The 13,721-nt window shown below is 35.9% G+C and overlaps 1 protein-coding gene across 2 annotated transcripts in view; it reads left to right on the forward strand.

The window, feature by feature from the left end:
- The window catches only part of Kif16b (kinesin family member 16B), a 300,714-nt gene that overhangs the window by 47,127 nt on the left and 239,866 nt on the right, over positions 1-13,721 (forward strand). For both annotated transcript variants that reach the window (XM_027921573.3, XM_071608712.1), the window contains exons 7-11: positions 3,139-3,281; positions 4,692-4,860; positions 5,042-5,173; positions 6,282-6,457; positions 12,624-12,689. In XM_027921573.3, the coding sequence (XP_027777374.1) occupies positions 3,139-3,281; positions 4,692-4,860; positions 5,042-5,173; positions 6,282-6,457; positions 12,624-12,689 (686 nt within the window). The remainder of the gene's footprint in view (positions 1-3,138; positions 3,282-4,691; positions 4,861-5,041; positions 5,174-6,281; positions 6,458-12,623; positions 12,690-13,721) is intronic.

Consider the following 13,721-nt stretch of genomic DNA (forward strand, 5'->3'; position numbering starts at 1 on the left):
AGTAAAAATAATATGAGCTGTCATTACACAGTGTTCATCTAATGAATTCATACTTCACAAGATGTTTACTGATTTCCTGAGGCTTGCCAATAGATTTCCTTTGGCTTAAAACAATCTCTCAGAATTTGTTTTCCAGTGTTCTTAGGCTAGATAAGCAAGCCTGTATCCTGTATCTTTCCATAGTGTGGCATTTTAGCAGTGTACCTTTACTGATTCTAGTGATGTTTTATGGCAAGAAAGATATTGTGAGACCTATTGTTTGTTAAGAAGAGCTTTAACAGGATTTCTGTGCATGGCACTCAGCATCTGTGTTGAGATACACTAGTATGGCACAGTCACTTGTGGGAAATACAGCAGAATGATGGGGAAGAAACTGGCCTTGGCTTCTTATTTTAAAAAAAATTGGCTGGCTTTTAGGCCATCCTTGTAAAGAAGCTAATCTCACTCAGCATAAGAAAGCTGAGTCTTGGCTGGTCTACAGGCATTGCACATAGAGGGAGACAAGCTTTTTTGTTTGGATTTAGTTTTTCATGTGTGTTTCATTGGAGGCCAGACTGGGATCTGCTTATGGGTTTAAAGATATATCTATTTTGGGTTGCCTTTTTTTTTAACCTCAAGATATCAGGTGGCCAGACACAGTGGCACACTCCTGTAATCCTAGTGGCTTAGGAGGCTGAGGGAGGAGGATTGCAAGTTCAAAGCCAGCCTCAGCAAAAGCAAGGTGCTAAGCAACTCATTAAGATCCTATCTCTAAATGAAATATAATATAGGGCTGGAGATGTGGCTCAGAGGTTAAGTGTCCCTGGGTTTAATCTCCAGGGGAATTGAAAAAGATACCAGGTATACCATAAGGACCCCATCTGAATTATATTAAATTTTTATTTGCACTTTTGCCTTCCATTCCCACAGTAATATATGCAATCATGAGGTTTATGATAGCTATTATGGTTGATAGTTTTTAGCTTAACATGTGTCCTTATGTTTTCTTTTAATTGCATTATTAAATGTTAAAACCTATAAAACTGGCATATGAAGAGTTGGTAATCAAAAAGGGTATCCTGTATCCTGATGTAGATAACTATGGGGATTTAGTTTTGTTTTTTTTTTTTTTTTTTTTTTTTGAGTGTGAACGTGTGCACACATGTTGGACATTGAACACAGGACCTTATGCATGCCAGGCAAAACACTTCACCACTCAACTACATCTCCAGCTCTGGGGATTTAGTTTTTAACAAATATACAAACATTGGAGGAGTATGGATTATTAAGTTTTCTGGGAGGAGAAAAAGTAAACTAGTGTCATACTTCAGATTTTACAGCAGGATAAATGGTAAATGGATCAAAGATTTATATGTAAAAATAATATAATAACTACAAGACACCATCGATTAATTTTTTTTTCAGAAACTTGGAGGGGGAAGGCATTTAAAAATTTGAAAAATCCAGAAACCATAAAACAAATTTGTCAAATTTGAAATGGTAAAAAGTAAAAAACAATCAGAGACACTGTAAACACAGGAAAAAGCTAAATTACAAAATGGGGAAATATTTTTAATTCAGATTTCAGATAAAGCATTAATTTTCTTAATATATGAAGAGTATTTAAAGATCAATAAGGACAATCAAACAAGTAAAAGAATGTAAACAGATTGTTTATAGAAATGGAAATACTGGTGCTTTTTAAATAGCAAGAAAGAATGCTCACCCTCACTCATGATAGAAGAAAGTAAAATAAAAATACTTTGAGATGATATTTGTCACCCATCTTTGGCAGCTGTAAATGAGTCTGATAAGAGCATTGGGAGGGTATTGGAAGACAGCCTTTTTATACATTGCCACTGTTAGGTGTAAATTGCCCTTTGTGAAGGACAGTTTTGCAAAATGTATCAAAATTTCAAATGCCCTTTGTTTTAGCAATTCCATCTCTAAGAATTTATTTTGTGGAAACATTCCCACACATTTGAAAAGACCTATGTATGAGATTATTTGTAGTCACATTACTTGTAATTGAACACAATATGTAAACAACCTCTATAGTCTCAATAGGAGACTGGTTAAATTGCTTACAGTACATACTTCAGTGAAAGCTCTGAATCCTTAAAAATGAATGAGAAATCTCCTTAACTGATACAGGATATTGCTTTTTTTTTTTTTTTTTTTTTCAATGGTAGGGTCATGCACACTCTAGGCAGGCACTCCATCACTGAGATGCACCCCCAGCCTCAGACTGTTCTTTATGTATCATTGCATTAAAAAAATGCAGGTTGCAAAATAATGTTTATGATATGCATTGTTTCTGAGGTGCTGGGGATTGAATCCAGAGCCTTGTACATGCTAGGCAAGCACACTATTACTTAGCTATAACTCCAGCCTCAGAATATTCTTTAATATATTTTCATTACATTAAGACAAGCAGGGTGAAAAATAATATTATGGTATACAATTTTCTTTCTTTTTTTGTGTGGCTTTCTCTGAGTTAAACCCAGGCCTCATGCATGCCAAGTGCCAGGGCCACCACTGAGCTACACCCCAAGCCAAGTATGCTCCCATGTGTATGAAGTGGGGGAAGTGGGTTTATTTACACACACACACACAGACACACACACATACACACACACACATACACACACTTGCCTACACACACACACACACAATTGCCTATACACATATGAGCTGTTTCTAGAAGGGTATGGAAGTACTGATAATATTTGTTTGCCTGACAGAAAAGGAAGGAGCTACAGCAGAGGAGTTGGAAGTATATGAATGTTCCCCCCTCTTCAAAAATATATATGTACACACATATATTTGAAATGCTTTAAAATGCTCAGATTTTATGTGAAGACAGTGCTTTTACATTTTTCTTCTTTGTTCTATTACTAATGCTAAGAGATTTATGTCAGTAGCTAACATCCTAAATACCCTATGTAATAGGTACACAATATAAGATGGGGTAATTGAGGCCCAGTGAGACTAACCAACTTGTCCAGCTCCTGAGTGCATTATATGCCACCAAACTGTAGAAACTGGTAAGGTCTTCAGATAGCTCAGCAGATTTGTTGACATGCATTATTTCATAGAAGGAAATTTTTTCAGTTACTATGTAATGGGATTTCTTTACCTCCCTCTTTTTTCCCCCAGATTTATCCAAACATTTAGTACAGAATTATGGTGATGTGGAAGAACTTATGGATGCAGGAAATATCAATCGTACCACAGCAGCAACTGGGATGAATGATGTCAGTAGCAGGTCTCATGCCATCTTCACCATCAAGTTCACTCAGGTAAGGGCAGCTGTGGGGCCTGCTGGCTCCATCCCTGAGGACTTTACTTGCTGATTAGCACCAGCTGAGGACTGATCATTGTTGAACCAGGAACAGCAGCAAGCAAAGGTGGCTGTCATTTTCTGGTTAATTAAAGTTGAACATGTGCTGTGCACCGAGTTTCTCCGTGGTTACAATCACAGTAATTTTCAATGTCCTGTTGTGTACCTGTAAGAAATGTTTAGTAGGCTTCCATCATGTTCTAGACTTAAAAAGAAAAAAGAAACACACACACACACACACACACACACACGAGCATTCCCAAAAACAAAACAAAACAAGAACACCTTGCTCTTTCCTGAATTAAGGAAAAGTTTTTGTTGTTTTGAGCTGTGTGGGAGATAATGAATTATGAGCCAGAGCCAGACCAGCTGGAGGCCAAGGTGAGTGAGTGCAGTGCATTATCACTCCATGGTGCTCACCCTACAGTGTTGATTATGATTATTAGAATGATATTAAAGGACAGCGAACATTTTAAGTACTAATATAAGAGTCATTATGATCAAGTGATGTAGAGCTCCTTGAACATGGGGAAATGATCAAACGTATATAGTTTAAAACTGAGGCCAGCAGAACACTTGAATCAAAATATGCAGGGTTCTCTTAGGGCTTAAGAATATGTTAGGAATTTGGTGATGTCTTCACCAACATGTCAGAAACAAAGGCAGCATTTTATTAATGAAGGGGATCACAGAGTAGCAAAATGAAAAGATTCTCTAAGGTTAGTCAGAATAACTCTCTTTATCTTTCCTTAGACCTTTGCTTTGATTTATAATAGTTTACTAGTTTTTCTCCTGATTTCTGATTAGTTAGGGTTATGGTTGTCTCTAGTTTTTAAGGGGTTTACATTTTTATCAAAAGTTTAGTTTTGACTTTTGGTTCATAATGTAAAGCATAAATTAAAAGTCTTTGGAAAGATTAAATTTTGGTAAAATTAAACAAGGGATATAGTATTAACATTTCACATTAAAAATTGTGAAAATGTTTTATCAGATAATGATCAAATTATTTTTTACATAATTGTGTACATTTGTCATATTTTGGGGAGCTTTTGTGCTTGACATGCTGCAGATTGTAGAGGAGAATGGGCCTACTTTCATATTCTGCCACACTCTGATTCAGTGGGGCTCTGTTGAGAATAACAGTGATTTGAGCAATGAGATGGTTCCAGCAAGCTAAAGAATCACATATGGTAGACTTCTTGTATATGGAATTGGATTTGGGAAGTTTTTGTAATCCCAATAAGACAACAAAATGAAAAAAAGATCTACCCTGAGAAGTTGCAATGAGAAGTGGAAATAATTAGAATTTGTATCACAAACATCAGGCCCCTTTGTATCTCTCCAATTTTACTTTCATATTTGACTACAGGCAAAATTTGATTCTGAAATGCCATGTGAAACCGTGAGTAAGATCCACTTAGTTGATCTTGCCGGAAGCGAGCGTGCAGATGCCACTGGTGCCACTGGGGTCAGGCTCAAAGAAGGGGGGAATATTAACAAATCTCTCGTGACTCTGGGAAACGTCATTTCTGCCTTAGGTAAGTTTATGCTCACCATTTGCCTCTTTTTCCTTGTGGTGCTGTATTAGTACAAAGCAGTTATGCTTTATGTTTGTCTTGCAAACAGAGGCAACATCCTCAAGGGTTTTTGAAGCAAAATTAGAGGAAAAATATTTTAGTAATTATCCTTTCTTTGTCCTTCTTTCCTTCCTCCCTTTAGCTGATTTATCTCAGGATGCAGCAAACTCTCTTGTAAAAAAGAAGCAAGTTTTTGTGCCTTACAGGGATTCTGTTTTGACTTGGTTGTTGAAAGATAGCCTTGGAGGAAACTCTAAAACCATCATGATTGCCAGTAAGAGTTTTCAGTTGTTTTTCTAAACATTCAGTATTTTCTGTGAATGAACTGTAAATATTTACGTTGGAAATGTCTCATTTGGGTGTAATACCTTTTATATCTTAAAAAAGTAATGGTTTATCAATCTTGAAATTTACTTACTGTATCTAATATGTAATCTTATAGTATTAACTGTTATGTAGCCTGGCCATGTTATAGAAGTTGGGATATCATGCAGAAACTCTTAGTTTTTCTTTGCTTATAATACAATGCAGAAACTTTTAACTTCACTAACTCACAGAAGAAAATCATTTTTTACAATGGAAAAAATAATCTAACCTTGTATTTCTATTTAAAGCAGTAGATGCGACATTTGAAATTGAAAATTGAGAGAAAAATTCCAATATATATAACAAATAATGATAACAATAAAGAAACTTATTTATTTTGTCTGATTAACTGAAAGAAGCAGAATAGAGAAAAATACGTAGAAAGAGGGAATAGTCATTTTCTTCTCCCCCTTCCTCTTTCTCTCCTTCCTTTCCCCTTCATATGTCCCTTACCCTACCAATTGCCAAGCGTTAACTGCAGAGGCAAGGGATCTTACCTGGGTGTATAACTCCATGAATTTCACAGTCATCCTGACTTTAAGGTTTGGTGGGGGTGGGTTGGGATTAACCAAAGTTTCCAGAAAGAAAGAATTAACTAGTCTATTGAATCATTTAAAAAATTATCATGCTCTAGTAGATTTTTCCAGATGGTTGGCTTGACCAGAAATATTTAAAGTGTTTTAATTCCTGCTTAATTTTGAGAAGTTCAAAGAGTGTTAAAATCCTCTTTTTATATTTTCCACTGCCTTAACTATGCTGGGGTGTCTCATCCTATTTTAAAGTTGGTTAGATGGCTGATTCTAGACTTGAGAAGAGCAAAATGACATTTAATTTGGTGTGGTGAACACCCTTTCCTATAAAATCTTAGATAATTTTTAATATTCATTACTATGGCAATGAATATTTAGTCTATCCAATGACCTGGGGTTAATCTGACTTTTAAATTACAAACCAACTTTGTGTTAAATGAAACATGGAGTGCTAGATAAATTATTTTTTGAATTCATTCTTCACAGCTATTTCACCTGCTGATGTCAATTATGGAGAAACCTTAAGTACTCTTCGATATGCAAATAGAGCCAAAAACATCATCAACAAGCCTACCATTAATGAGGATGCCAACGTCAAACTCATCCGTGAGCTGCGAGCTGAAATAGCCAGACTGAAAACACTGCTTGCTCAAGGGAATCAGGTTGGGTTTTTCTGAGATTTATGGATAATTTTCTTTGAGTAATGGCATCTATTTCTAGATCTTAATGAGACAATTATCTCATAGTATTGATTTGAGTAAATAAGTGCTAAGTAAAGCTTCGAATGAGTTAGCCAGTCTCTCCTTTACATCAACCTCCTATTGGCCTTTGCATTCATTATGTGCTTCATATGTGAGATTTTATCCACTAAACCTGAAATGATTAACTATCTAATAGTTATCAATTATGGATGGAAATTTAGCATGCAATAGGATTAGCGGCATAATCTCCATTAGTGGAAAGAAATTGAGATGCTTAGAGTAATATTTAAAATTCTACCCATGCATTTTATGACCTTAAAATGTATTTTAGCAGAATGAAAGACTTGTTTGAACACCTTTCTGGAATCTCTGTTTCTTATCACCCGTCACAGAGGTGGATATAGTGATTCATTGACACGTGTGACATTATACCTGTCACCTGGCTGTATTGCTGTCCCTGGGGTCTTTATTGATTATTGAAATGACCTCACTTCAGGATCTTTTGGGTTTCTAGTGAAGAAGCCTTATCCCTTTTTTATTTTTATAGCAAACTTTCTTAAAGTCTGCAAAGCACACACATACAGAGTTACATTCTGTGGGCTGGGGACATAGCTCAGTTGTTAGAGTGCTTGCCTTGCATGCACATGGCCTGGCTTCAATCCCCTGAACCACCAAAAAAAAAAAAAAAAAAAACAGAGTTACATTCTGTGATGAATAGTGAGTTAAGTTCACGTGGGCTTAGATACTGCTGGGAAGAAAGGCCACCCTTGAAAGAAAATCAAGAACAAGTTATATTGGAGTTAAAAATAAAGATACATTTCATCCCATTTTCTTAACCCCTGAATGTGTGTCTTCAGTACATCATTAAAAGAAATATTTTTCTTTAACTGCAAAGTGGTCTCCAGAGCAGTGTTTTCCATATAGGAACATATAGCACTTGAAGCTCTTGACATCCCATACACAGCTTGATTTATGAAAATACTGCCAGGATGGAAAAGCTCACCAAGCTTCCTGTGTCCTGAAACACACCTGACAGCCCTATCCCACCTGATTAACCAGATAGGAATCATTCATTGTGCTTAAAAATATCTCCACACACATTTTACTTTGTGATGTGAGCTTCGTGTGTGAAAGGAAGTTGTCAGAATCAATGGTACAGCTGCGTGTGATGTAAAAACTTACAACCTGAGCCACATATACTTTGTTACTGGGATCCCTTTTCAATGTTTTAAAAGCATTATTCCTCTCAAGTAAGCATTTAAAGATTATTTGATAGGATCAAAGTACTGTATGTCAAGGAAGTATTTGAAAAATTCTAGGTGTAACTTCTTATACTTAAACATTTAAGAGAATGAAGGAAAAAAGGAGAGATCATCCTTTTAAACAAACAGAAAAAGTTTAATTTTTTAAAACATTCACACATTTTCTAAGGAATGTCTTGAGAGGTTTTGACATGCCGAAGTGGTGCCTTACATTTCATGCCCTACCCCAACTACTGATGTACTTGAGGGAGTATTTTTGTTACTGTTGTTTTGAGGCTGAGTATGGAATGGATGGAATGGTCTATTTTACATCACATTGAAGATAAATTCTTTGATATAAATTACATTGGAAATGGGAGTCCAATTAAAAGTTATTTATTATACTCTGAAGCTATAAATTATTGTGAGACAATCCAGGCTTACCCTAAAATAATTAAATTATATTATTTAAAAAAAATAAGCAGGTGTACTTAAATACTCATTAGAAATCTCTATGAATCTTTCTGAGGACATTGTTCTATTTGTACAGTATTCTATTTCAAGTGCTACTACTATGGTTCAATATTTCAGAATATCACTGAAATCAAAATTCTGTTCTATGGTTATTTATTTAAGCACAGCTAAATAAAAATTAGTTTCTGCTTCTAATAATTTTGCGTATTCGCTATTGCAAATGTCATGTATCAGTTTTAAAAGTATAATTTTATAAAATAATATGTTCTGGATGTATTGTATTTGCATCACCTACTACACTAGAAGGTGTACGTATGTTCAGTTTTAGTAGTTACGTAGAAACTGCCAAACAGTTTTTTAAAATGTTTATGCTAATTTATTCTCCACCATAAGTGTATGAAAATGGCAGTTTTAATTGCTATAGATCTTGCCAACATTTGTTATTGTCATTTTTCATTGCAACCATTTTGATAGATATATACCAGTGTCACAGAATGATTTTACCTTTGCACTTCTCAGATGATTAGTAATGAAAGTGGATATTGGGATATCCTTTTTTTTTATGAAGTTTTTGTTCTCTTTTATTACATTAATACATATTTTCACGTATTTCTGCTTTGAATTTGGCAGAGACAGAATGTCTCTTGACTCCCTCATCTCTCTTGTATATATTTGGAGACAAGTAAATTAAACAGTATAACAATGAAATAAACAACAAAAGTTAAACAGCAAAAAGTTGGTGGGAAAGAGAAGATGGAAGAACAACAAATTGCTCATTTTTGTAGCTGGAGCCAATGATAAATTTTAAATAATAGAAGTATCATTATGTAGAACTTTTAAGATTGATACATCTGAGATAGGGTTACAAAGCAGAACTCAGTTATCTGTTGGTATAAGAACAGGCAAAGGGCTGGGTGTGGTAGCACATGCCTGTAATCCCAGTGATTTAGGAGGCTGAGGTAGGAGGATCACAAGTTTAAAGCCAGCCTCAGCAACTTAGTGAGGCCCTAAAAAATTTAGTGAAACCCTGTCTCAAATAAAAAGTAAAAAGGGATTGGGATGTGGCTTAGTGATAAAACACCCCTGGGATCCCCAGTGGCTGAATAGAATAGAGTAGAATAGAATAGAATGGAATAAAATACAGGCAAGGGCCTACCAGTTAATTCAAGGAGAAAGAAAGCAATGAGGAAAGAGAATATATGAGCTTAAAAAAAGATCACTTTGTCATGACAAGTTCTCAAATAAAATGATATATGATGTCAACTTTCATAAAGGAAAAAAACAATGAAACTATTGGAAATAACAGGAAACAGTGACACATATTTGCCACAGAAAGTTTGAACTCTTCTCATGCTGTGAGAGCTCAGGTAGACAAAAGTAAGTGAAGATGTATATGTACATAATAGCATGAAGATTTCCTCTAATCCGTGTGATGCAAACCAGGAAAAAATGTTTCAGCTCATTCAACATAAGACTGATTTCCTTATTATGAAATGAACATCTAGAAAAGAATAAAAACAACCACAACCTAATAGAAAATTTAAGAAAGAATGTGAGCACAATTAACAGGAAAAAAAAAGTTTCCAATGGTTTCCTGAACCTACAAAACATATGTTCAAAATACAATAGTGCAGTTGATTGTATAGTGTATTGGCAAGAGTGGGAGGCAAGAGGTGCTTAATTATGCTGTTGAGGGAGGCAATATTGCTGTATTTTTGAGATAACATCACTCTCAGTTTAATAACACATGAATTTAATCTAAATATTATTTAATCCTGAACATAGACACCTTGCATAGAAGAATTGACAGTGGTTTATGTTTGTTAGTTTTCTTTTGAAAGAACTTAAGTAGGTCTTCCTTTATACATGCTTCAAAATTTGTAAAAAAATTGGAAATACATATTTTCTAAAAGAGCTTTTGGTCATAATAGCCTTTGAGGCATATTACTCAGTTAGTGATTATCTACTAAGCTGATAATGAATTAGTAATGTTTCAGCTTTAGTTATAGATAAAAAAGTCCAATGGTGGATTCTGCAAAATTTGCCATATTATAAAGGGCTAATTTTTTTAAAAAATGTCAACCCTATATAAACAAAACAGGCTTGGTAATAATTTTAATTCATTTCTTAAATGAAAAGTATTTAATGAAGTACCTTCTGTGTGTAAGACAACCTGCTAGGTGCAACTGACACTTTGTAGTAACATTATAATAAAGCTTCTGTTTCATTCAAATTTGGAGGACGAATTTGACTAATAGGTTAACTTTCTGGCCTCATTCTCTGTCAATCTGATTAAAGTGGGATCCTAGCTTTATAATATGGGAATATCTCTAATTATAAAGACCCCATGTTAGGGAATTTTTTCAGGATTAGAATAACATATAATGCCAGCTGAGAAATCATAGCTTTAGATTTCCCTGGGGGCAGTGACTCCTGTAACTGGGTGTGTCCCTTGCCAGGACCCTGGAGGATGTACCAAGGAATGCTGGGTCCTGTGGTGCATGATTTTTAAACCACTGTGGGCCCCACACATGTCCATGTGAAATGACCATCCCTCACATGTGAGCAAGTAGTTCAGAGGGTCAAAGATAACTGCTGCTGGATAGCTCTGTAGCGCTTAAGGATCTTAAGGATCTAGCTCACCAAGATCAACACCTAGGCTCCCCTGCTGGCCGGTTCTGCTTTCTGTTGAGTACACAGATGCCAAGTGTGGCCCACAGTAGTCTTGTTAACTGAGGCCTCCTTTTGGGTGTTTATTTTTTTTTTTAAGAGAGAGAATTTTTAATATTTATTTTTTAGTTTTCGGGGACACAACATCTTTTTATTTTATTTTTATGTGGTGCTGAGGATCCAACCCAGCGCCCCGCGCATACCAGGCGAGTGCGCTACTGCTTGAGCCACATCCCCAGCCCCTTGTGGGTGTTTTCGTTTGTTTGAATAGAAATTGAAAAGTAAATAGTCATGAAAACCATGCTGGAGACTCTGAAGAGGAGAGCTTCCCAATTGAAGATTCATATAGCCAGGCCTGTTGGCACATGACTGAGGAGGCTGAAGCAAGAGAACCCCAAGTTCAAGGCCAGCCTCAGTAATTTAGTGATACCATGTCTCAAAAAATAAAAAGGGCTCAGTGGTAAAGCACCCCTGAGTTCAATCCCTAGTATCCCTCCCACCCCCCCAAAAAATCATACATATAGATGACTCACAGATTCCCTTTTCTAGGAATTTCTTGTGGTGGTACAACCACATATACCTTAGGTGGTTGGTATAAGGTAGTTATTGTAGAGCATTGCTGATAAAGCAAAAGATTAGAAAAAACTGAATTTACTTAAGTTATAGAATGTCCATACAATAGAAAACTATACAATGGAATTGGAATTGTTAAAAAATGCTGGGTATAATGGCACATATCTGTAATCCTAGTGACTCAGGAGGCTGAGGTAGGAGGATCGAAATTTCAAAGCCAGCCTCAGCAACTTAGCAAGACCCTAAGCAACTTAGCCAGACAGTGTCTCAAAATAAAAATAAAAGCAGGCTGGGGATATGGCTCAGTGGTTAAGTGCCCCTAGGTTCAATCCCTGTAATAAACAAACACAACAAATACAGGCTTTCATATAACCAGAATAAACAGTAGGTGTTTATACTAAATTGAGAAAAGAGATTGTGGATGGGTGGGGCAGGAAACTCCCTTTCTGTTTTCTTCCTGTCACATTTTAAGAAGTGAGGAAGATATATAGGATAGGGAGCTCTGTGTTCCTAATACTCAGGTCACAGCTGACATGTTGGGAGCTCAGATGAAGCCCCAGCCTGCTTCTGTTTTTCTCTCCTGTCTGTCTGTCCGTCCCTCCCCAGTTCTTACCTGATTTTGGTGTTTATCATTCTCATTGTCAATCTTCACACTTCTGCAACACAGATAAGGAAATGGCTAGAGACTGTAGTGTAGCCATGGCATACATTGAATACTATTTAGCAGTGAAAATAAATAAGTTTTTATCGCATATTTCAACATGCATGGACCTCAGGAGCTTGTGGTTGAACAAAACTTTGGCATCTTTCTTTTTGAATTTTGTATTTTGCATTTTCAAACAGACAAATCCTTAAAATCTAGGAATTTAGATTGTATTTTATTTTGGTAAAATGTCTCTGTTGCACTTTTGCTTTGTATTGCAAATACACATTTTCCAGGGTGCCATGACTTTGGTTATTATGAGATATGTATCCCCTGGATTAGAGTTTTGGTGGTAAATGACACTTTTTTTTTTTTTTTTTGAGGAGGAGGTATGGCATCACTTTTTACTAATATCTCATGTTTTTTTGTGGAAGTTTTTGATCATTTACTATATTCTTGGAATAATTCTTCTAGTATGTTACTGCTGTTTATTAACTGCTGATGTCTTTTGTGGTTTAAATTTTAGATTGCCCTCTTAGACTCCCCTACAGCTTTAAGTATGGAGGAAAAACTTCAGCAGAATGAAGCAAGAGTAAGTGATAACTTATGCTATATTTTTTAAGTCCATGCTTTCTAGTACTTACTTTCCTTCTTCATTACACTGTATTTCCCCAACCCCAATCCTGTGATCATTTTTAAAGATGCACAATAGTTGCATTTTTATGTATTGCATACTTTTCTCTGTGATTTAGTAAATAGGATTTCTGTGGCACATGATGGTCAACTGAGATTAAGTGCACATGCTGGCCTTCCTGACAAAGCAGTAAGACCACTCAGGCCATCTGAACAGGCAGGAGTCCCTGGTGGAGGGAGGCGGAGCTCAACATTCATGAAATAGATGAAACAGCAGTGGTCTTCTCAACTTCACAATGGGCACTGCTTTGCTTTGGTCATTTCTTTACTTTGTTTCCACTGGATGTCCAGCACATGTTTAATTAAGCTGGCTGAGAGTTGAAGCGTTGCAGTGAGTGACCAGAAGAGAGAGCAGCTCTCAGGGGACGAGGCAGGCTGCAGCCAACACTTGTGGGCTGGTGCTTTTTGGAAACCAGTTTCATGGCTGACCTTGTTCTATGCTTTTTTGTTGTTGTTGTTGTTGTTTTAAAAAATAACACCCTCTGGGAAAAGAGAAACAGACATTAAGAACAATCTTTGGAATGGATTTTCTTCCTAGTGCTGAATGATTAAAACAGACTGAGAAAAATAATTGGATTCTGTTGGTAAAAACCCAAGAATACACAATATGGAAGATATAAATTGGGTTGTACTTAGAAACTTGTTGACACTTCCCTGGGTAATTATGTTGGTTAATAAGCTGATAATAGCGGTAGTAAAAACATTATTTTTTAATCCCTATTTTTCTCATGAAAATGTGTATTTTAGTGCTTCAGGTTCTAATTTTGAATGCTATGAAATGTCTGGATAGAGTCTTAAATTGTCTCTCAATTATAGTTTCTAGAATACCTGGTAAGCTAATAGAAAACAATAAACATTTTAATTTGAATGCATTACACATGCTGTGACAGAAATGACTGCCTATGTTGTTCGTAACATTTTTGAAGCCTTT

The sequence above is a fragment of the Marmota flaviventris genome, chromosome 2 (assembly GCF_047511675.1).
Source record: "Marmota flaviventris isolate mMarFla1 chromosome 2, mMarFla1.hap1, whole genome shotgun sequence".
NCBI lineage: Eukaryota > Metazoa > Chordata > Mammalia > Rodentia > Sciuridae > Marmota > Marmota flaviventris.